This window comes from Coccinella septempunctata, chromosome 3, assembly GCF_907165205.1.
Source record: "Coccinella septempunctata chromosome 3, icCocSept1.1, whole genome shotgun sequence".
NCBI classification, from domain to species: domain Eukaryota; kingdom Metazoa; phylum Arthropoda; class Insecta; order Coleoptera; family Coccinellidae; genus Coccinella; species Coccinella septempunctata.
The window spans coordinates 35,151,300-35,172,641 of NC_058191.1; the positions used below are offsets into that span (position 1 = coordinate 35,151,300).

A 21,342-nucleotide genomic window follows, 5' to 3' on the forward strand; every position below is an offset into this window, starting at 1 on the left:
AGTATTTTGACTGAGATAATATTAAGAAAAATAAACATGGATTAGACAGCCACTGTAAGCATTGAATCACGATGTGAAATGCCTTTTGCAGCATAAATTTTCGATCAAAGTTTCCAAAATATTGCGCGTTGGGTTATTGCCAATTCTGCTAGATTGGTCCTTCCTTTGAAAAAACAAATTCGTCACTGGGGATGCAGCAAGTATTCTACAGCTACCTTTGAAAATTTTCTGAGTAAAAGATTACACAAAAAAGGCAGTTTCATAAGAAGAAATAATCTATTGAAATAAAAATTATACATTACAAAATAAATGGGTTCACAATGACTGGAAAACAATAGATATATAACAGTTAATTTCACACTTAAAAATTGATGATAACCACATCTTATTATAATTTTGTGCACAAACTTGTACCTATATTCTCATAAATGCTCATTAGAATCATTGGTACTAATAAAATAGATGTTGCAGAAAATGAGGAAATGGAGAGAACTATGTAGAATATCTTTGGATTTATGAAAAGTTTTTTCACTAACTCAACTTGAATTTTGTGAAACCACACAATATGCTTTATCCTCATTTGTTCCATATGAAATTTATTGAATTACTCAGGTTCATCTATTATGTCCTCTTTAGTTTCTATAACCTGATTAGTACCTTCACACTCTGTATTATTCGTAACACCAGAACACTTTATTTTTAATTGCTCGAAGGGTTCATTGTGCAGGAGTCCTATAATTAGCACAGTCATATTATCGCATCCAAGTCCAGCCATTTGAAGGTCTGGCGCTAAACAACGCATCATGATATTCTCGCATATTTTCTCTGGTTCTAATCCCTCCGCTATTTCTTCTCGTATGTAGTCCACGACTTCTTGGTTACCCATTACATCCCAAATTCCATCACAGGCCAGGACAATAAATTCCCAGTCTTCATTCATAGTGTATTCTGTCACGTCTGGTAATGCTACAATGACAATATGATAAAAAATATTAACCGCTCAATTAGAAAGTCAGTCAAAAAGACTGTATGTTGAAGTATCAGAAGGACTTGAAAAATGAGCCATTTTTCTGAAGAAGAATCAATATTGTTAATCTGTCGAGACTAATGGTGGGTTTATTACAACCAGACACAGCTAGTGTTTACCTGACACAATTTGCTCCTCTGCTTTTTTGTTAGGATTTTTCTTGTAAATGTAGTCACCGAGAGCCCTTGATAGGGCCAAATTTCCATTCACTCTATCATATTCTACCCATCCACCAGCTGCTGTGATTCTATCATGTTCCTGATGGAAATTGAGGCAGAGGATGAAATTCTAAGACTACATAAGTTGCATTTCAAATATTGATCATGTTACAATATTAGTGAATTTCTGTTCGTAATTCAGTGAAAATAGATATTCAATGATTATTTTTCTTTCTATTTTTAAATTACACTCACTTCTTTCTTATTGGGCTTGTGGTCATTAGACAAGGGTACAGCTTTACCACCAATGCTAGCTACTGCTCTCGAGTCACCCACATTTGCACAATATATTTGATTATTTTTCACAATAACAGTGATTGCAGTGGTGCCAGAACGTTCTCTTGTTAGAGATTCTTCCAGTGCCATTGCATCATCGATCTCTAAAGATATAAGATATTAATGAGAATACTTTTATCAGTATAAATATTAAATAGTTTTTTGGCATTACAGCAGCCAGTATCTACTCAAATTCTTCGACTTTGGCAGTTATGAAAAAATAACAAATAGTACTCACTTCTTTTGAAATTAATCTTATTTCACATGTTCCAAAACAGAGTTACCAATTAAATTTCTTCTCATAAAAAGTTATATGATAACAAAATAATTCAGAACTTTCAAATCTTACCCAGAAAGCCTTTTCTCATTGCTTCAGGAATATTTCCTTCACTATACTCTCTTTGATTAGTGACATACTTGTGTAAATGCTTTCCTACATACTCTGCTATCTTGCCACCTCCATGACCATCAAAAACTCCAAAAAATGCTGTATTTGGATCATTTGGCATTGACAATATATGAGTATGGAAATCTTCCATATTTACTCGCCATCTTTGCATACAACTCGAACCAACTTTGAAATTTGAATTCTCACAACAAGCAGTTGCTTTTACAGTTACAGGTTCACTCATAGTTTGTCCCATTTTGACACCTCAAAGAGAACATGATAATCTCAGAGAAAATAATATTTCATTAATAATAATGTTTGTTTGTGTGCAATAACAATAAAAAAATGATTTGATTTGTTTATATGTAATTTATAAGTTTCATTCATTCTTAACATTTCCAGTATCTTACTTTTAAATATCTATATGTTGAAAACATCAGGCTATAATTATAATAATATAATTAAAACAATTTATAGAATAGACTGATAATAAAAATTGACAGTACTTCAACAACATAACCTTTTCGTCAGTCTAAAAATAAAAATAAATAAGTATCATAGATAATCGAACTACTGACATACTAAACATAGAGACAAATGTAAATCCAAAAATTTGAGGTCCTCCTAGCGGCGAAACCACCAACCTTCCATTTCCTTCCATTTAAGGGAGTGATATTCTTTCCTACGGAAGGTGAGGTTTTGGCGCACTAATGCGGGAAAGTGATATTTCAGAAACTGAAACGGGTGGACGAAAATGGAGAAGAAAATGTTGTAGAAAAAATAGTGTTCTCATTTCATGAGTGATTCAGCTTCGGGACGTTCGGACAACAGTTGTGCGAATCACTTTCCACACTTGTTGGAAAAATAACCAGAAAAAATTGAACGGACATTCTATGGCAGGGAAAAGGCAACAGAAGAACAACAATCAATTATAATTAATAAAATTAATACCTATCATTTAAGGAATTATGCTAAATTTTTAAATGGCCCATGTCATTAACAAAATGTATTATTATTGATACTTATTTGTTCGTTCGATAATTTTTTACAGATTTATTTTTACTTTCCATCTTTTGATTTTCTCATATTCAGGGACAAAAGAGGTTGTTTCTTTGATTGCATGGTGCAAAAATCGCATACTACTTGGATACTCACTGTTAACTCTAGAATAAGAATATTGCTTTTGGATGTGGGACTTAAGAATCTAAAATGTATTTTATTGCAATCTATTGTGGGGTATTTAAAATGAAGAATCATATACGAAACTTCTTACTCAAATTAGAATTATTATGGTTAGTTAGTAAGTTTTTCATCTCGAAAATTGCTTATTAGACAATTCGGCCTCGACTTTAAAAAAAAAAGCAACTGAAAATCAAGACATGTAATAATATTAGTCTGAAACATATTCATTTTATTCTATTTCGTATGACTCATTATTTCCATTGCACATAACTCCTCCTTCAGCTCTTGCACTTTCTTTGTTTTCAACCCCAGACAGGTCGAGGAACTGCAGTTGAATGCGTCATATTATCATTTTAATTTTCTAGTCTTACCATTTTCGGAATACACAAGGAGAGAAAAGCAGGAAGATCGCACTTTTGAATCATTTCAAGTTTGAATTTAACAAGCACAGGCAGAACGGCAACCTTAAAAAAATAAAACTCCCATTGGCTGACAATTGCGTTGTCAAGTATTGAGGTAAATAAACATTGGTCAGCTGGGAGTGTAACAGTATTTGATGATAAATATTGAAATTTCTGTATGTAATTATGAATTGTTGAATCCCTTTCTACGCAATAAGTTGAAAACTTAATTTTCTCTGTTCATCTACTGTAAGCCCGTTAAATTTTTTGAAATTCTAGTACACATTATTGTCCAAATTCCATCTTGTAATTTCCTGATATCTAAGTGCATTCCCTTCAATTTGTTACTGCTTATTCTCAGTACTAGAATTATTTCGTTTCTTATGATTTATTTTAACGAATAGGTACTATGAACAATAACAATGAAGACGGGCAAATTAACCCCGAATCAAAACAGCAAGAAGTGTTTTCTAGGGTACGAACCCAAAGTGAGTGCTCTGCTGGAAGTGAAGATGGTAACACAGGGAAAAGGTGAGTAAAATTACTCTCATTTAATTAAAATAGAGTCTTTGCGTTGAAGTTGCCAAGACCCAAAAAATGTCAGTGCCAATTATGTACAATGTACAAATTGACAAGAATATTTTTTCAAATATTATATACATAATTCTACCTAATTTGATTGAGTACTCTGAGGTTGTAAATTTTATGAAGAATTTATGAATTAATTGAAAATGTCTTGTTAAAGTTGCTATATATATCTATTCATATGTGAGAAAACTTTTTTGTATTTAAACTGAAACTTGTATTGGAAACTTGTTTACCTACCATCACAATTTTGAAATTCTGCAGTCTGAAAATTCTTATTTTCTAATGTTCCCAAATATAAGTAACATCAACATAATCTGCAGTTGTTATTTTTAGATTATTACCCAATGGCTTCTGTAATTCCAGGATAGCTTTAAAATAACTTCAATTTCATACAGCTAATAAATTCTTTTCTGACTCTTATACGAATCTGTTAATGTTAAACTCAAATTAATAGCTTTACATCAATTGCATTTATTACAATAACCCATTGTGGCATATTGCATTTCTAATTCATTAAAAGTGAAAGTGAATCTAAGAGATCTGTTATAATTCGAACCAGTGAACATGAAATGATTTCTATTGTTCACTCTATATCTCACTTTCTTTGATACCTTCTACTGGTTGACCAGTGAAAAATGGAGAGGTCAGTTTTTTCAATATGGGACATTTTTTCTTTCATTGTTTAGTTTTAAGTTGTAATAATTTTTATTTCAAATAAGGCAAAGAACAACTTCCCAACAATTCATGGTGATGAGTGGTCTTTCCGCTGCTTCTCCACCAAAATTCGTAACACTGGAAGAAATAATGCAAGCTGCTAACAGTATGAAAGATATGGCTCTTGTGCATCAGATAGTTGTGGATGAAGAGTTTAAATTACAGCGGGCTGAGCCTGCACCAAACACCATACAAAAAATGATCAAGGATACGATGCACAGAGCCTTTTGGGATTTACTAAGGACAGAATTAGCTGAAAATCCACCGAGTTATAGACAGGTAAATGATATTCTTCATCTTGGTCCTCGAAAGTTTCAGTGAAAACTTTTATAAGTATTATTCTAGGCCCTTGTTCTCCTGGAAGACATCAAAGAAGGACTTTTCAATGTGCTTTTACCTCAGCATACTAAGATTAAACAACGCATTTCTGAAGTATTAGACACTGCCCTTATAAAACAGCAAGCTGAAAATGGGTCATTACAATTTGAGGTAATTATCTCCATGTTAACATCTTTTCATCTGTATATTAGTCGACTATCCATTTTCCTTACAGACTAAACTAAATGCTTTCTAAGTAGAAATTATCAGTATAGTATCTAATTTTGTTAATTTTTCACAATGATCCTAATATAATAATTCAAAGCTAAGCAAAAAGCTACGATTTTCTTTCAGCGTTTTTTGATGATTGTATTTATTTATTTATAACACTAGATATGTTATTTTTTGTAGCATTATGCTCATTACGTTTTGTCTGTGATGGAAAAGCTTTGTGCTCCGGTTAGAGATGAGAAAATCAAGGAACTCCAAAATGAAACAGATGTGATTGAGACCTTCAAGGGTATTTTAGAGGTGAATATGTTGGATATTAGTGAAATAACAAGTCAATTGACATATTAAACTTAATTTACATTGAACTTTTTCTCCAGACTTTAGATTTGATGCAACTTGATATGGCAAATTTCACTCTACAACAAGCAAAACCCGACATTATTGCCAGGAGTGTGGATTTAGAAAGGAAGAAATTTGCAGATTTTCTGAGCATACAGCCTGGTCAGTTGTCTGATTTTAAATAATTAAGGGATGAATTGTTTTACATTGTGTTTCTTGATTGTACTCAGATTGGAAACGAGAATAAAAAAGGACTAGAATATAACAATATAGATTTACGTAGTTCGATTTTTGTTTCTGAAATGAATAATTTTTACATTTACATTTTTTTTTCCAGATGGTTTGGAGTTCACAAGAAAATGGTTACTTAAGCATTTAGAGGTTGAGAAACTGCCTGAAGGTGAAGATTATGACACTTTCATTAAGAAGAAAGTCAAAAAAGCTTTCAGTCGAGCTTGTCTTGACCTTTTGGAGTGGGATGAGAAGGAACCCTATCCTGAGGTATGCTTGAAATTGTATTTTGAGCATTGCGATGAGATATAAAATTTCAGATTGTTTATTAATGCCTTTTATATCTTTCTCAAACTATTTTCTTTCAATTTTACTGCACCTTTAAATATATCAAAAGTTTTATTATTTTCCAAACAACTAAGTTAGAAAAATAGTTATAAATGAAAACAATCAACAGCAAATTGAGATGTTGCACCATCATCCAGCGAAATAAATAAATAAAAGTACTGAATATGATCTATCTGACATGCGCAACAAAGAGAATTGTATCAATTGTGAATTTTGATTTATAACCTGACCTCTTATTGTTTGTAATACTAGGTTATAACAATTTTTCAGACCTTCATGTTGGATGTGGGAAGATTGCAAGATTTGCAAATGAAAACAAACCGAATTGTTGTCATGGGTACAATACTTCTCATATCATTGGGAAGTGCTGGACAGGACTTACAATCAATAAGTTCCTTTAAAATGTCTCTGAAGGACCATATTTTCGTATTGTTACAGTCGATGACTAATGATGAGTAAGTTAAGAGAAGTAAACAGGAGTTTCATGAATTCAAACAATTTTTTTGTTTCTCTAGAGATTGCAAGAATCTTCTGCCAAATGTTGCAGAACAGGTTGTCCAGGATATAAGAAATGAACAGAAAAAACACCAATTTGCAGAGTTGAACGAATCCTCTGCTGATGCTTTGAAACAACAAATTTTAGATGTTGCAAAATCAGATAATCGTATAAAGACTCTTATCAGTGAGTATTGCACAGAATAGTGTAGGATTTTCAATAAAGCTGGAGGAAATGAATCGCTTCCAATCCTTTTTGTACTGAATTAAAATGCTATTTTCTAGTTCAAACGGGAAAAAGATACATAGATATATTCCCATAATTTTTTCTTTCATAGGACAAAGAATACATGATTTCTATCATGAAATAATCGAATCAGCTACAGCAGCCCCCCAACAGGTTCCATCAGGACTTTCGTCTCTCCAGAAGGAACTCACGCAAATTGTTGGTCAGATGTTGAAAGTTGTCTCGCACAACTGTTCCGTCTTCAGTCCGTATTACTACGATATTGTCGCAGCTGCTATTCCAAAGCCCCAATGAGAATCTTATTTTTATTAATAAGTACTTCAAATCTCAACCCCAGTTGGCACAACTTATTTAATTTAAAAAAAATTGATTTTTCGAATTGTTTGATATACCAACTTGTAGTTTGAATTTATAAATTTTTGTATTTTTATATAGAAAGATTTGAATGACACAAGAGTTTGTTTACTGTTCTTCTCGATTTCGATTTTATTTCTCCAAAGATTTGGATCTATTCACAAAGAGAAACTGTAAATTTTTCAACCCAGTTTATGCTTTTCCACGAGATTGTTTAGAATTTCGTTTTGAAATATTTTCAAAGTTTCAGTAAAAAACTTTCTGTTGTTATGTCTTTTGTGTTATAAATTAACATATTTCTCTGTAACGAGGTGCTTTAGTGAATTGATTTGTTATTATGTTTGCAAATATTTTATTGTTGGTTTCGGGTTTCCTTATTGTGATTTTTAACTGATGACTAGTATAGTCATGTAATTCAGAGAAATTTTAACAAAGTTTGAAATTGTGTTGTGCTCTTAGATGATAGTGATAATATTTAATTTTAATATGAAGTAAATAGTTTCGTGATTTGTAACTTATTGTGCCTCAAATATCAGTTTTTTATTAATTGAAATGAATATAATCTTGTAGTTGAACCTAATGATAATTATATATGGATGTGATACGGTTTGTAATGAATTATACATTCAACCAATTATGTTTTTTTTTTCATGCACTCTAATGAATTGTCAAAATTGTTGGTTACCAAAGGGCAGGCAAATTTCAAAGCACACTAGTTCTAAGAGAAGCTTTGCCTGCCCTATGGCTACTAAAAATTTTGACAATTAGTTAGAGTGCCAGAGTTTGGTTATGACAGAAAGAAAGATTGGAGAAAACTCTTTAATTTTAATATAAAATAGTTTGAGAATATAATCGCATAATTTTTTATAAAATATGAATGTGTAAATAATTCACAGTAAAGAATGTTGTAGGTCATTCAAACAATGTATTGCCCTATAAGTTGATTATGCAAAGCACTCAGTCCCTGAAAAAATGGTAAAATCATAAATGACTATTTTTATTGTATTATTTCACGTAATACAAAGAGAGGGAAACTGATTACAGAATTATTTCTTCAATTTCTATTCCCCTGATATATTTCAATATTCTTCAAGTGATCTTGCAAAGCCATCTAAAAAAAATTTTTGATTTAGAAAAATGATGATGTGAAAAGCAGTGTCCAAGGTTATCTGTAATAAATTCTTCCACAAAAATAAAAAATTTAGAAATATCAGTTCGCTCATAGACATTTTATATTTTAAGTATGTTACTGACCTTGAAATATTTAACTGTTTTAACCTTCAATTCTAAGGTTGCGTCTTCGTCACATACCATTATTGTATTGCGATGTTGTTGGAAGGCAGAAACAGTCCACATGTGGTTAACACCTTCCTCTATTGCCTTATATAGAGCAAAAGATTTTGCAGTGCCAGTTACTAAAATTAATACCTGAAAATTCAATGTAAGTCGTGAGGATGCAGCTAGATGGCGCTAGTAGCTAGCTTAGTATATCACCATCTCCAGGGATATAATATCAACAACAAAGTATTTTCTGCTCATGAAATTTCGGAAACCAAGAAAAATGTGAAATATATTACACAGAATTGTAGTAATAAAACTGAACAGAGCGTTATATTTAAACAATACGAATTACCTCTTTAGCATCCATGACTGTACCAACACCTACAGTAAGGGCCTGCTTGGGAACTTTACTCATATCATTGTTAAAAAATCTAGCATTGGCTTCTAGAGTATCTTGAGCTAGAGTCTTCACTCTAGTTCGAGAAACAAGGGAAGACCCAGGTTCATTAAAAGCAATATGTCCATCTGGTCCAATACCTATTAAAAACACATTCATAATGGTTGAATCTGGTTAGATGAGAAATTCTTCACCTCCAATAAATAGTTCTATGCCTCCCGCTTCAGTAATTTTTTTCTCATAATTCTCACACTCGACAGATAAATCTTCTGCATTTCCGTCTAAGATGTGAGCATTCTCTGGCTTGATGTCGATATGTTTGAAAAAATTGTTCCACATGTAGTAGTGATAACTTTCTGGGTGATTTCTTTCTAATTCAACATATTCATCCATGTTGAATGTTTTAACATACTCGAAAGAAACCTTTCCATCTTTCACAAACTCGATCAGTTTTTTGTACATACCCAACGGGGTGCCACCTGAGAAAAAGATAATAATTTTTTATTTTTAAGCACTTCAAGGGTTCAACGTTCATTGGTATTCTACCTGTAGGTAAACCTAAAACAAAATATTTATTTGGGCCTGGTTTAAAGTCATTTATACGTTTCATAACATATTTTGCTGCCCATTCTCCCACTGCAGCAGCGTCATCAAGAATAATCAAACGCATTCTTCAAACTTGAATAAAACCACCTGCGAATAGTGCTATTAATAAACAATTAAAGTTGAGAAAAATCCGTTCATTACTCACCTTGGTTGAAAATGATGTATTAAGTCAACTCGAATTTTTTTCAATAAGTGCAGAAAGATTAAGCTTTATCTTAAAAAGTGATATGCTATCTTTCCAATTAACAATGAAATGCAGTATCAAGTAACAAAACAAATTGATTTGGGGTCAAAAACCTAGCGGGTAAAAGTTGTCATGAGCACAAGTAACCCACTTTTCACAATACTCTGAAAACTTATTGGAAAGAATTAACGCCAGACACTCAGTAACGCCCTTTTCAGATTTGAAGAAAGCCTCTAATTTTTATAGTTTGATTTGAAAAATATCGCATTTTTCCTTCGGTTGGATTGAGTTAGGTTAGGTTGCGGAACATACATTTCTTTACACCAAGAACTTCACACATTTGAATATTGATTCATTTACAAACCAATTAACACTTCTTTGCTAAAAAACACATTTAAATATTTTCCCTTGGTTGTTTTCGATTCAAATTAGTAGGTAATTAATACCTCCTTTGACCAATCATTATATAAACTGAACAAATTTCAATAATATTCACTTTTTTGAAAATATAGGTTGTCCATATTTCAAAGGAATCCAATAAAGATCTCTAATCCTTCATTTATCTGTGTAAATTCGAAAGAAACTCAGAAAGATTTCGAAATTTATGTAAAAAATTTTAATTATTAGTTTCTTGTACTTTTATCCACAAAAATCTTCTTGCCCAAGTTCAACATCAGTATAAAAATGTCCAGATTTAGATTTATTTCACAGCTTTCTGCGAGGAATTGATTTTTCAAATAAGTTTTTTCCTATTTCCCATCGAAAGATTCCTATGTTGATAGAGAAAACAGTAATTCCATTAAAAATTATATTTATTAACATATACACATTTTCGAAAGATAAATGCTCTTATATTACAATTTTAAACAAGGCATAAAAATTTTTACAAAATTTTTAATAGCTTATCTAGGTTTTTTTCACTCGCACATTTTCACTAAACCACATTTATAAAAGTTAGGCACGAATTATATATATTATACACTACTTATAAATCATTAACTTTTGGAGTGCTCCGCCCCCACAACCAATTCAGAAGGACTTTGGAAGGACTCTGAACATCACGAGCTGAAAAAAAAAACTATTGAAAGACTGTTAATTTCACCTTCGGTTTGACTTACATAGGGTATAGTTGGCATCAACTAATCGAGCGGCTGCTTCAGGAGGCAACTTAGAGGCTTCATCCATGTGTTGTTGCATAAATGACAACTGTTGCAACCTTCTTTGTTGCTGTTCATCCAGTAGAGTTTTATCTCTTCTGTAACCTATGTTTTTGAGCTCCGATAATCTGTAAAAACGATATTTTATTACACAACGTAATAATTATCATAGAGATAGAGCTCCCGATTTTCCCTTAAAGACGACTGAAAGTAAATTTTTAACTAGAAAATCCTTACTTATTTTCGAGTTGATTTTCCGATATATTCACGGAGGATTCTTGTGCTTCCATGGCTACTTCAGCCCCACTAGCGCTCAGAACAATATCTGATACTTTTCCCTTGGGTATTGCACCTTTAGATGGCGAGCTTTTTATATCACCTGAAATTATGTCAGTCTCTTTCCCGCCATCAGACATAACTCTTTTGTACTCTTCTTTTTCTCTCAAAGCATTCGAAAGCCGAAGTTGAAGGGTGTCTCTTTCTTCCAACAGTTGAGTCAACTCCACCGTCAATTCTTCACATCGCACATCCCTCTGATGTAACATATAGAGAGCGATGTCCAGTTCTGATCTAGTTACCTAGTTGATCAATTAATTCAGCGTTAACAACATTGATGAAGATGAAGAAATAATAGATATAACAAAAAAATGCGTTTAAATGAAAAAAAAATAAGGATTTGATTGAGAAATTATACTAAAAAATTTTTCTCACCCATTCATTTAAATCATCTGAGGATGAAGGCCCTATAAGTTTTCCCTGGCCCATCGGTGGCCTAGTTCCTTCAGCCGCGACCGTGAAATCACTCTTCCTAATATCCAGTTCCGCAATCAAAGAATCATAATCATTGCTCTTCTCGTACAGCTTCTGTTTCAGGTCTTCGATTTTCACTACTTGATTTTCGATGATTGCTCTGAGTTCGTCTATTTGTTTTTCTTCCTCATTCAAAAGAATATTTTGCTCTTCGTATTTCTTTTGAAGTTCCTCTAATTCGTTCAGGTTATGACTCAGCTCATTATTGAGTTTTTTATAGGATTCTATTTGAGAGCTTAATTCTACAATGTTCTTACTCTGTTCTTCAATTTGCGACTGCAAATAGTCAACAGACTCTTGGGACATCTCTTTCTCTTTTTTAAGTTCATCATAAGATATTTGCGACTGACTCAGTTGATTTCGTAAGTTGCCCAATTCCTGATCTTGTGCAGCTATTATTTCATTTTTAGATTTTTCTATTAAGTCTTTTTCACTGGTGTGTGTGTTATGTAATTCCTCAACATATGACTTTAATTTCTCCATGGTAGTTTCCCGTTCCACATGGATACTGTGTTGTTTTTCGAGTTCCGCATTCATTACATCAATTAGTGAACATTTTTCATCTAAAGTTAATCTCAACTGATCGCACTGCATCCGACATTGTTGAAGACTATATTGCAAATTTTGAGTATTTTCATCGTCACTTGCTCTCAAGTTTCTAGTTTCCTCAAGCTGATAGTTCAAATTTGAAATAATGCCTTCTTTTTCTGCTAATCTATCACTTAGTTCTTTAATTCCTTTTTCATTTTCTTCCAAAGCTGATTTATATCTTTCAATAAATAGCTGAGACTCTTCCAGTTCTTTCGTTTTTGTACTGAGAGCTGTTTGTATATTCAACAGGTGTACTTCCTTATCCTTAAGCTCATCATTCAAATACCTCAGTTGATCTTCTGAATTGGAGTTCGCAATGTGTTCTTTCAATTTTTCAATTTCCCTCGAATATCTATTTATTGTTTCCTCATATTTAGCAATTTCTTCTTCTTTCGCTGATAATTCCTTTTTTATACTAGAAATCATGGAATCTTTTTCAATTAAGTCTTTCTGCAAGCTAGATAATTCACCTGGACTAATAGCACCATCCAATTGTTTTCTCAGTTCTGTTTTTATACTTTCAAGGTCAAATAATATAGGGGATGAACTCTTTTCCTCCAAGATACTAACGATGTCCTCGACGATGATTCGTTTCTCATTGAATTGTTTTTGTGTGGTTTCAATTATAATGTTTAATTCATTTATTTTAACATTTTTTTCTTCAATCACAGCTTGTAAACTACGTGCATCATTCTGAAGTTGAAGAATTCGTTCTTCCAAATTTTCAACATTCAATTGTTTTTCCTTTAGGGTTTGCGATAGTTCATTGATATACTGTTGACGATCGTTAATTTGTTGCTGTAATGCAGATATTCGATCGACTTCATTTCTGATTTCTGTGTCAACATTCTTTCTCAGTTCGTTATTTTCATTTACCAAACTATTGCATTTTTCTTCCAAATCGTTGATTTCCTTCTTCAACCGCTGTTCTATTTCACCAAATTCAGTTTCTCTCATGTCTAAATGAAGTTTCCAACTTTCTGCAACATCACTTCCACGCTGATCAACTAGAATTTGCCATTCCTGGTTAAGCTTCTCTAATTGAATCTGATATTCTGATTCTTTCATCTCAATTTGCTTAGAGAGACTTTCAATTTGCTGTTCCAATTGTTTCTGACGAGATGTAAGCTCTTGATTTTCTTGAATCAAGTGTTCCATATTTTGAATCTGGTTACTAACTTCGGACTTCAGAGATGAAGATTCATTCTCAATTTTCAATTTCATATTTTCTATTTCACGATCCTTGAAGTCCAGTTCATGCAACAAATTTTCTTTCTCCTTTCGTAACGATTCAATGATATCGTTCTTGTCATTTATTTCTTCCACTAGAGTTTTTTGGTTGGAAATGTGAGCATCAATTTGGGACATAACTCCATGTTGATTTGTTTCTAAATTATTTATTTTTTCTGTCAATTCTTGGATTCTAAGTTCGCTTTCAGTTTTTTCCTTCTCTAATTCATTCAATTTATTGGTTTTGTCTTTACTTTCCTCTGAATTGAGCATGAGTTGTTCCACAATACTATTTTTTTCTGCAATTAATTTTTCCATTTGTGATTTCTCTCCCAAGAGATTTTCCAATTCTACGTTCTGTTCCTTGTTTCGTTCAATGATGTTGTTGAAATCTTCTTGGAGTTTCATCTTTTCGATTGTAACTTCTTTTAGTTCTTTCTCAAGTATTTGTTTTTGATTTATAACTTCCATATATTCTTCTTCACTTTTCATACTTGTGATAAGTTGGTTGAGCTCACTCTGCAATATTTCATTTTCGGAACTAATTCTTTTGAGTTGTTCTTCTATATCGTGTTTTTGATTAAGTATCTCCTTGAATTCCTCTTCAGTTTTCATATGAGAAGATATACGGTTGAGTTCTTCATTAAGGTTTTCTTTCTCAGCCATAACCTTGTTGAGTTCAACTTCAAGTGTTTGTTTCTGATGGACCATTTCCAAATATTCACTTTCAGTTTTCATGTTATCTGGAATTGGTTCAACAGATTTCGCTTTTTCTGCAGTTATTCGAAGGGTTCGTTGTTCTTCTAACAAAGCCTGCAGTTCTTCATTGTCTAAGGTGAGTTCTTTGATAGTTTCATTCATTTCTGCTATCGTATTCTGCAGTTTCAGTATATCTGTTTCATTCACCTTATCTGAATTCATACTTCTTTTTGATTTTTCTGGGGTTCCTTCACTCTCTCCCCACTCAAGTTGATCTAACTTCGATTTTAATTCTTCCGTTTTCCTCTGCCACATCAACATTTCGATATCTTGTTTTTCTCTCATTTCTATCATTCTTTGGTTCGTAGATGATAGAGTCTCTAATTTCTTTTGTAATGTTTGCTTTTCATTTTTTTCTTTGGTCAGTTCATTCACCATTTCACCAATCCTTTTTTCCAAAATTTCGATCTGAGACTTCAATTCTTCTTGTATGGCACTTTCCAAATTGAACATGTCACTGTCATCTTCCTTCTTGCCCTTTTTGAGTGTTTCATTTTGTACCTTCAACTCTTTTAGTTTCTTAATTAATTTTCCAGATTTGACCTGCAACTCTTGAAATTCTCTCTGTTTATTTTGGCTCTCAGCATCCATAGCTTTGATTTTGTCTTCCAGTTCGATTATTTTCATTCGAAGAGGATTACTTTCAAATTCTTGATTTTGTAGTTCTTCTAATTTGGCCTCTTCGGGGCTCCAACCCCAACCGTCATCGTTTTCACCGAAAGTATCAATGTTGATTTCATCTGGACTACTTCCCAATGGCTTCGAAGATTCTACTTGCACGGCAGAAGCTTTGGTATCATCAGGGTGGCACAAATAGGCTTCCTTCCTCTGAATTGGATCCTCCAAGAATGGGTTTGTAGAATCGGTTAAATCTCTGGTTCTTGTGAATTCGATATTTTGTAGTTCATTTAGAGAAGGTTCAGAAGTTTCCTGTGAAACAACTTGTGTCTCGATTGAATGTAAAACTTCTTCTTTTTCTTCGACACTATCTTCAGGATAACATAAATAGGCAGTTTTCTTCTCGAATAGAGGCTCATTTACCGGTTCTAAGTTTTGGGAAGCAGCTGGGTTTTGACCCAAATATACCATATTCATGAGTTCGTTTGACAAATGCGTGCACTGATGCATTATTTCATCTCTTTCATTTTCCACATTTTTCAACATGAATTCAAGAGTTTCAATTTTTTGCTGAAGTTCTGCCTCGGTATTTGGTGGATTGTCTATGACCAGTTGCTTTTCTTCCTTCGGTTTATCTTGAACAGTCCCCAAAGAATCACTTGGTTGTTGAAGGATCGATGCTGTTTGTTGTTCAACAAAACTGAATGGATCTTCATGGCTCGTCCAGGAAAATAGAGGGTTAACACTTTGCGTTTCTTCCTTGTTTGAAGGTTCGGTCGCATCAAGTCTCTGTTTTTCACTGACTGATCTGAGTTCGTCTGCATCTTTTTTTGTTTCTTCAAGTTCGCATTTGATAGCATTCAACTGTTGTAACAGCTCATTCTCTTTCTCTTTCAAAAGCTCATTTTCTTTCTTTATCTCATTCACAAAGTTAAGCTCGATTTGTTTTGAAGTCTGCAAATGTCTTATTTCAACGATATGATTATCTATTTCTTCATTCTTCCTATCTAGTTCATCCTTCAGAGCTTGAATTTCATTCCTTTGTGATGACAGTTCGAAATCACTGGATTCTTGGAGTTCAAAACTTTTTTCCAGTTTGGATTCTAACTCCTTTACTTTATCCGATAAAATTTGTTCTGTTTCTGTTAGCTCAGTAATTCTTTCATTCAGTTTTTCACAAAATATAGAGAGTTCTGATTTTTCCTTCATCACCGAATCGAATTGAATTTGCCAATCGTTATCCAATTTCTCGATATCCGTTTTTGCAGAATCCTGCAATTCAACTTTTTCATGTTCAAGCTTCCGGATATCTTGTTCGAGAGTTATTATATGGTTTCTTGATTTATTGAGTTCCTCTTCGATCTGCAAAGAGTTTTCTTTCACCAATAATAGTTCGTTCACTCGTTCTTGAGCAACGATGAGTTTTTGTTTGAGTTTCTTTGCGGATTCTCTGAGTTTATTATTTTCGTTCGTTAATTTTTGATTATTTGCGGAAATTTCTCCAAGTTTTTTCTCTAATTCTTCATTGTATTTCGACAATTTCGTTATTTTTTCTTCTAGTAAATCTTCAGTCTTCGATATTTCTTCAAAGCTCTGCGACTTTTCGGCCAACTGCACACCTAACTCATTGGTTTTCTGTTCTAAAGTTTTCTTCTTCTCATCCATTTTAGATAACATTTCTTCCAATGCACTAATTCTATCTTTATAACTGCTTAAGTCATTTTGTTGTGTCTCTACTATGAGTTCCAATTCTTTAATTTTGTTGTCATCATCCTGTTGTGCGAATGTTTCTTGAACAAAATTACTTCCCAAAAGTTCATCATGAAGACTCATTTCACTTTTAACTGGATGTGATTGACACTGAATATTGTCTTTTTCTATCTTTTGCTCCATAGCATGTTTCAAATTGTTTATTTCTGTTTGATACATTTCTATCTTCGACTTCAATTCTTTAATTTCTTCTTTTGCCTCATTTATCCATGAATCCTTCTCCTTTAATTCCGTTTCCCATTTTTCTTCGGATAGTTTCAACTGCTTCTCAAGTTCCTGACAGTTTTGAGTTTTCTTTTTCAAGTTGGCGGCAAGTTTTTTCATTTTTTCCACAAGGGCATTATTTTTGTTAGTGAGTTCTTCTATTCTTTTCTGTAAAGGTTCTCTCATGTCCTCCAGTGACTCTGTGTTGGAATCAGTTTGTTTGTGAAGAGAAATGAACTTATTCTTCATCTCGCTAGATACTTGGTGGAACATTTCATCTTTGGACCTTATTTGCGACTGTAGTTCTTGTATTTCCCCTTGCAATTTTTCAATAGTCTTTTCTTGTTCCTCATTTCTATTATGCAAAATATTCTGCAACTCCAGATTTTTATTACTGAGCTCCTTCATCTGTTGGTTGAGATTCTTTATTAGATTTGAATTTTCTTCTAACTCATTTTCATAATCTGTGATTTGTCCTATGTTTTCATCCAAAGCTTTCTTTAAAGTATGCAGTTGTTTTTCCATATTTTCGATAGTTGTTTCTTTTTCTTTTCCACTATGACATTGGTTCTCTAGTTCATTTATTTTCTCATTGAAATTATTGATTGTTTTATTCAGATTTTCAACTTCAGACTTGAATCCTTCTATTTCAGATTCTTTTTTAGCAATTATTTCTTTCAGTTCGTTGATTTGAACAGCAGATTTTATAAATTCTTCTTTATTCTCTTCTATCACCGATTGGTAAGTTCTTATTTCTTCCAGATTATCAGACAATTGCGTCTCAAACTCCGAGATTTTATTATTTGCTTCTTTGAGTTCGATTTCTAATCGATTCTTTTCATGAATCAGCTCCGATTGGCGTTTGAGCTCTTTGTGTAGATTTTCATTGTCGTCTCCTAACTTGATGTATTCTCCCTCTAAATCAAACAGTTTTTCCTTCAAGTTGTTGAATTCACTCACATTATAATCTTTATTCAATGTATCAATTTTTTGTTTCAACAATTCATTCTCCTTTTCTAAAGAATCTATTTTTTCGTCAAGTTTTTCTTTTTCGCTTTGAAGTTGTTCATATGTTTCAGTTAATAGTTCACTATTATTTTCAACTTGTTTAAGTTTAAGAGTTAGATGAGAATTTTCCGTTGTTAAAGAATCCATTTTCTCCATAACTTCACGCCTTTCTATAGTGAACAGCTCAATTTTTTGTAGAAGTTCCGATGTTTCTTCCGTTAAGCGGTTCACACTATCGTTTAAGTCGGGATTTTCTTCTAGATGTTCTTCGCTCATTTTGAGCTTTCCACTCTGAGGATCCAGATTTTTTTGATATTCTTCAAGTTCTAGTTTTTCTTGCATTGTCAAATTTTCAACAATTTCAATAGATTCGGCCGAAGACACTTTTTCAGCACTCATTTTTTCTAGTTTGTCGATCAATTCCATATTTTCCTGTATATACTGCTCTAGTTTAGATTGAAGTTCAGATTTTTCCTTCATCAACGTTTCAACTCTATTTGTCAACTCAACGTTTTCAGTTTCTAATTTTTCTTTAGTTGCTTTCATTTCCTCCATTTCTTTATGTAATTTTTCTTCATATTGGATGGATGACATTTCTGAAGTTACCTTTTCGTTCTGAATTCCGGAGTATTCTAACAGTCTTTCATTTAATGATTCGATCTCTTGCTTCAAAGACGCATTTTCTGCGAAAGTAGAAGAGAAATGAAAGAAACTGAAGTGAGTTTAGCAAATTTCGTAACTGATTTAAAAAGGGCCATTTATTCACAAATGTATCAATTGTATCGCAAAAAATTATGAAAGGCAGAGAATTATTGGATTCTTTCTCAGTAAGAGTAGAGACAAGAATTCTTTTCAGAAACCAGCAAACTGACGGAAAGACCAGACATTCTATGGCAAGAAAGCAATAATAAATTTTTTCCTTGTTGTTCTCCTGTGGGGTGCAAGAAGCCAGCCCTGAAATTGGTTTCACCAAAAAACTTTTTTTCTTATATTATACCATTGAAGAATAAATTTTTGATAGCTTGACTTGGTACATATAAGGTCTGCTGTAATTTTTTCTGAAAGTAATGGTTTATGCGAAAAAATATTCATCAAACGGTTAGGTCATATAGGGTGGAACACCATCAAATTTCATTTTATCGTCTTCTTGCTCCCATAGAATGTCTGCTCAATTCTATTTCAGTCAGTTTTTCGGTTTTTGTGTAAAAAAATTGAAAATTGCTTTTCAGGTGCCATCTCCTGTGTCTAAGCAGGGGATGCTCGAAAAAACTCTAAAAGGAATAAATGTCCAAATTGCTTTGAATCGATATACCTGACTCATGATTGATTGAATGCAACCCAGGAACAAAAATATTATGAAGTCTCCTAAGAACCAAGAACTAAGGAATTAATCTAAAAGTGCGGTGGCATTCACACAGTTTCTTAGTTATAGTTATTAATTAAATTTTCAAGCGCTCATCAAACAACATATCCTCTTACCTGAAATCAAGCTTTCTATTTTAGAAGATTTTTCCAGCAATTTCTCTGACAGTTCTTTCACTTTCACTTCCATTTCCTCTGAACTGATTTCAGATTCTGCAAAAAAAGATAATGAATTTATTGAAAAACAATAAAAATATTCAACTAACCTCTTGGAGAAACTTCATCTATCATCTTCAGCTGATAATTTCCTTTTTCTTCTTCAAGTTCAGCAATTCGTTCATTTAAACCATCGTTTTCTTCACTTAATTTCACAATATGGGCGTTCAGATCACCAATTTTTTTGAAACTGTCAATTTTCTTGTTCAAATTTTTTATTTTTTTTTTATGTTCAACTTTTACTTTTATCATGTTCTTGTTTAGGTCATCTAATTCTTTTCTGAGTTTCTCCACTTCATTATCCTGCTTCTTGTCTTCATCTAGATTTGGTTTTTTTAAAATATCGGATTTTAGGCCTTCAATAATTTCTTCAAGTTCGGAAATTTTGTTCTGCTTTGCTTCTAAATCAATCTTACTACTTTCTCTCGATTCTTCAAGTTGAGATTTGAAACCTTCTGCTTCATCGATTACTTTTGAGAATTCTTTGTTTTGTTTCTCTAAATTGGAATTTGTAGCTTCTAAATAATCTATTTTATGTAACAAATCTTCCATGTTTTTCTTCAAATTATTAGTATTATCATCTGAAATATCGGTTCCTCCTGATTTCTGTAGATTTTCATTAATTTCTTGTAATTCAGCTATTTCCAAGTTTTTCAATCTTAAATCATCAAGCAATTTCATTTGCCTAGCTTTCATCTCATTTTCCAACTTAACAAAATCTTCTTGCATTTTCCTCATGTGTTCTTTGGTTTCATCCAAAGCATCTTGAGTGTTTTTGCTTTTCTTAGAAAGACTTTCAGACATCAGAGTTATAGCTTTAGTTCTGGCATCTATAACACAATCTTTCTCCTTGAGATTTTCTTGTAAATCAAGTATCATTGTCTCTAATTTCTGAACTTTAGAATGTAGGTCAGTTATTCTCTTTTCTTTATTCACCAAAATATTATATAATTCCTCTGAACTACTACTTTTATTATATTCAGTTTTAGGTTCTAGAATAGAAAAATTTGAGGAAGTATCGTGAATAAGCTGAAATGAGTCATCAAATTGTGCTTTCAACTGAAGTACCATTTCTTCAATATCTTTTTGACTCTTTCCCCGTTCTGCTAATTTAGCTCTGAAAAATAATTTTAGTGAGGCATTGCTGATATAAGTTTTTTGCATTCCCAAATTCTTCTATTGTACAGATGACATTAACAATATATTTCTTACTTGTTTTCTTCTAGTTGCCGTCTAAGTAAGGATATTTTCTCATTAACAGGCGTCTCCATTCCAGATTTAGTAGTACTTTTTTCACTACTTCCTCCGCTGCTCTCCTTTTTCAGTTTACTCTTTTTAGCTCTCATCGTCATCTTTGATAAGGTTGAAGCATACCTATCAACTTTTTCTTGCATACTACTGCTTTGATCAGTCTTCTGCAACATCTCCTTAAACTGAGCTATAACAACTTGTTGATGTTCAAGCTGATCTTTCAAATCTGGGGATTCCGACCTCTGTTCTAAGGAACTCCCTTGGGGAGGAGGATCCTCTCCAGGGTCCTGCTGGGGACCCCTATGCATTTTAACTAGCTAAAAAAAGAATTACATTTATAATTCAATAAGGTGTCACATATTTTATTAGAAGTCAATAAGGAACTCACCTAATGATGTCTGAAATTATATAAGCAACTGAAAAATAGATTTATTCATAGGAATATGGACAATTTTATTTACATATCAAATTTCTTATGTTTTTTGTCAAAACATCATTTCTGAATTTCCACGTCAACTTGAAATCATAGAAATTTACCAAC

The 21,342-nt window shown here is 32.6% G+C and overlaps 4 protein-coding genes across 7 annotated transcripts; 1 reads left to right on the forward strand and 3 right to left on the reverse strand.

Moving 5' to 3' along the window:
• Positions 1 to 257: 257 nt before the first annotated feature.
• Positions 258 to 2,474, reverse strand: LOC123309391 (probable protein phosphatase 2C T23F11.1). Its single transcript, XM_044892492.1, has 5 exons — positions 2,320 to 2,474; positions 1,871 to 2,173; positions 1,441 to 1,625; positions 1,147 to 1,285; positions 258 to 966 (listed from the first exon to the last, which is right to left on the reverse strand). The coding sequence occupies exons 2-5, from the start codon at positions 2,163 to 2,165 to the stop codon at positions 605 to 607; spliced, it is 981 nt and encodes a 326-aa protein (XP_044748427.1). The 5' UTR covers positions 2,166 to 2,173; positions 2,320 to 2,474; the 3' UTR covers positions 258 to 604.
• A 1,041-nt stretch (positions 2,475 to 3,515) lies between these two features.
• LOC123309390 (T-complex protein 11-like protein 1) lies at positions 3,516 to 7,992 on the forward strand. Of its 3 annotated transcripts, none has more exons than XM_044892488.1 (10): positions 3,516 to 3,668; positions 3,897 to 4,023; positions 4,800 to 5,073; positions 5,140 to 5,283; positions 5,524 to 5,643; positions 5,721 to 5,844; positions 6,020 to 6,183; positions 6,532 to 6,716; positions 6,777 to 6,943; positions 7,095 to 7,992. In XM_044892488.1, exons 2-10 carry the CDS (start codon positions 3,902 to 3,904, stop codon positions 7,295 to 7,297), a joined length of 1,503 nt encoding a protein of 500 aa, XP_044748423.1. In that variant the 5' UTR covers positions 3,516 to 3,668; positions 3,897 to 3,901; the 3' UTR covers positions 7,298 to 7,992. The 3 variants fall into 3 exon arrangements, with proteins under 3 accessions (XP_044748423.1, XP_044748426.1, XP_044748425.1); XM_044892491.1 differs by having other exon boundaries at positions 3,588 to 3,607; XM_044892490.1 differs by having other exon boundaries at positions 3,607 to 3,741.
• Positions 7,993 to 8,162: 170 nt separating this feature from the next.
• Positions 8,163 to 10,160, reverse strand: LOC123309392 (glucosamine-6-phosphate isomerase). Of its 2 annotated transcripts, none has more exons than XM_044892494.1 (6): positions 9,787 to 10,160; positions 9,582 to 9,740; positions 9,230 to 9,514; positions 8,991 to 9,175; positions 8,612 to 8,785; positions 8,163 to 8,321 (listed from the first exon to the last, which is right to left on the reverse strand). In XM_044892494.1, exons 2-6 carry the CDS (start codon positions 9,703 to 9,705, stop codon positions 8,274 to 8,276), a joined length of 816 nt encoding a protein of 271 aa, XP_044748429.1. In that variant the 5' UTR covers positions 9,706 to 9,740; positions 9,787 to 10,160; the 3' UTR covers positions 8,163 to 8,273. The 2 variants fall into 2 exon arrangements, with proteins under 2 accessions (XP_044748429.1, XP_044748428.1); XM_044892493.1 differs by having other exon boundaries at positions 9,582 to 9,728; positions 9,787 to 10,159.
• Positions 10,161 to 10,619: 459 nt separating this feature from the next.
• Positions 10,620 to 21,342, reverse strand: LOC123309389 (golgin subfamily B member 1-like). The gene is made up of 8 exons (XM_044892487.1): positions 21,190 to 21,342; positions 20,763 to 21,118; positions 19,601 to 20,667; positions 19,452 to 19,547; positions 11,694 to 18,655; positions 11,220 to 11,560; positions 10,944 to 11,110; positions 10,620 to 10,890 (listed from the first exon to the last, which is right to left on the reverse strand). Exons 2-8 carry the CDS (start codon positions 21,107 to 21,109, stop codon positions 10,811 to 10,813), a joined length of 9,060 nt encoding a protein of 3,019 aa, XP_044748422.1. The 5' UTR covers positions 21,110 to 21,118; positions 21,190 to 21,342; the 3' UTR covers positions 10,620 to 10,810.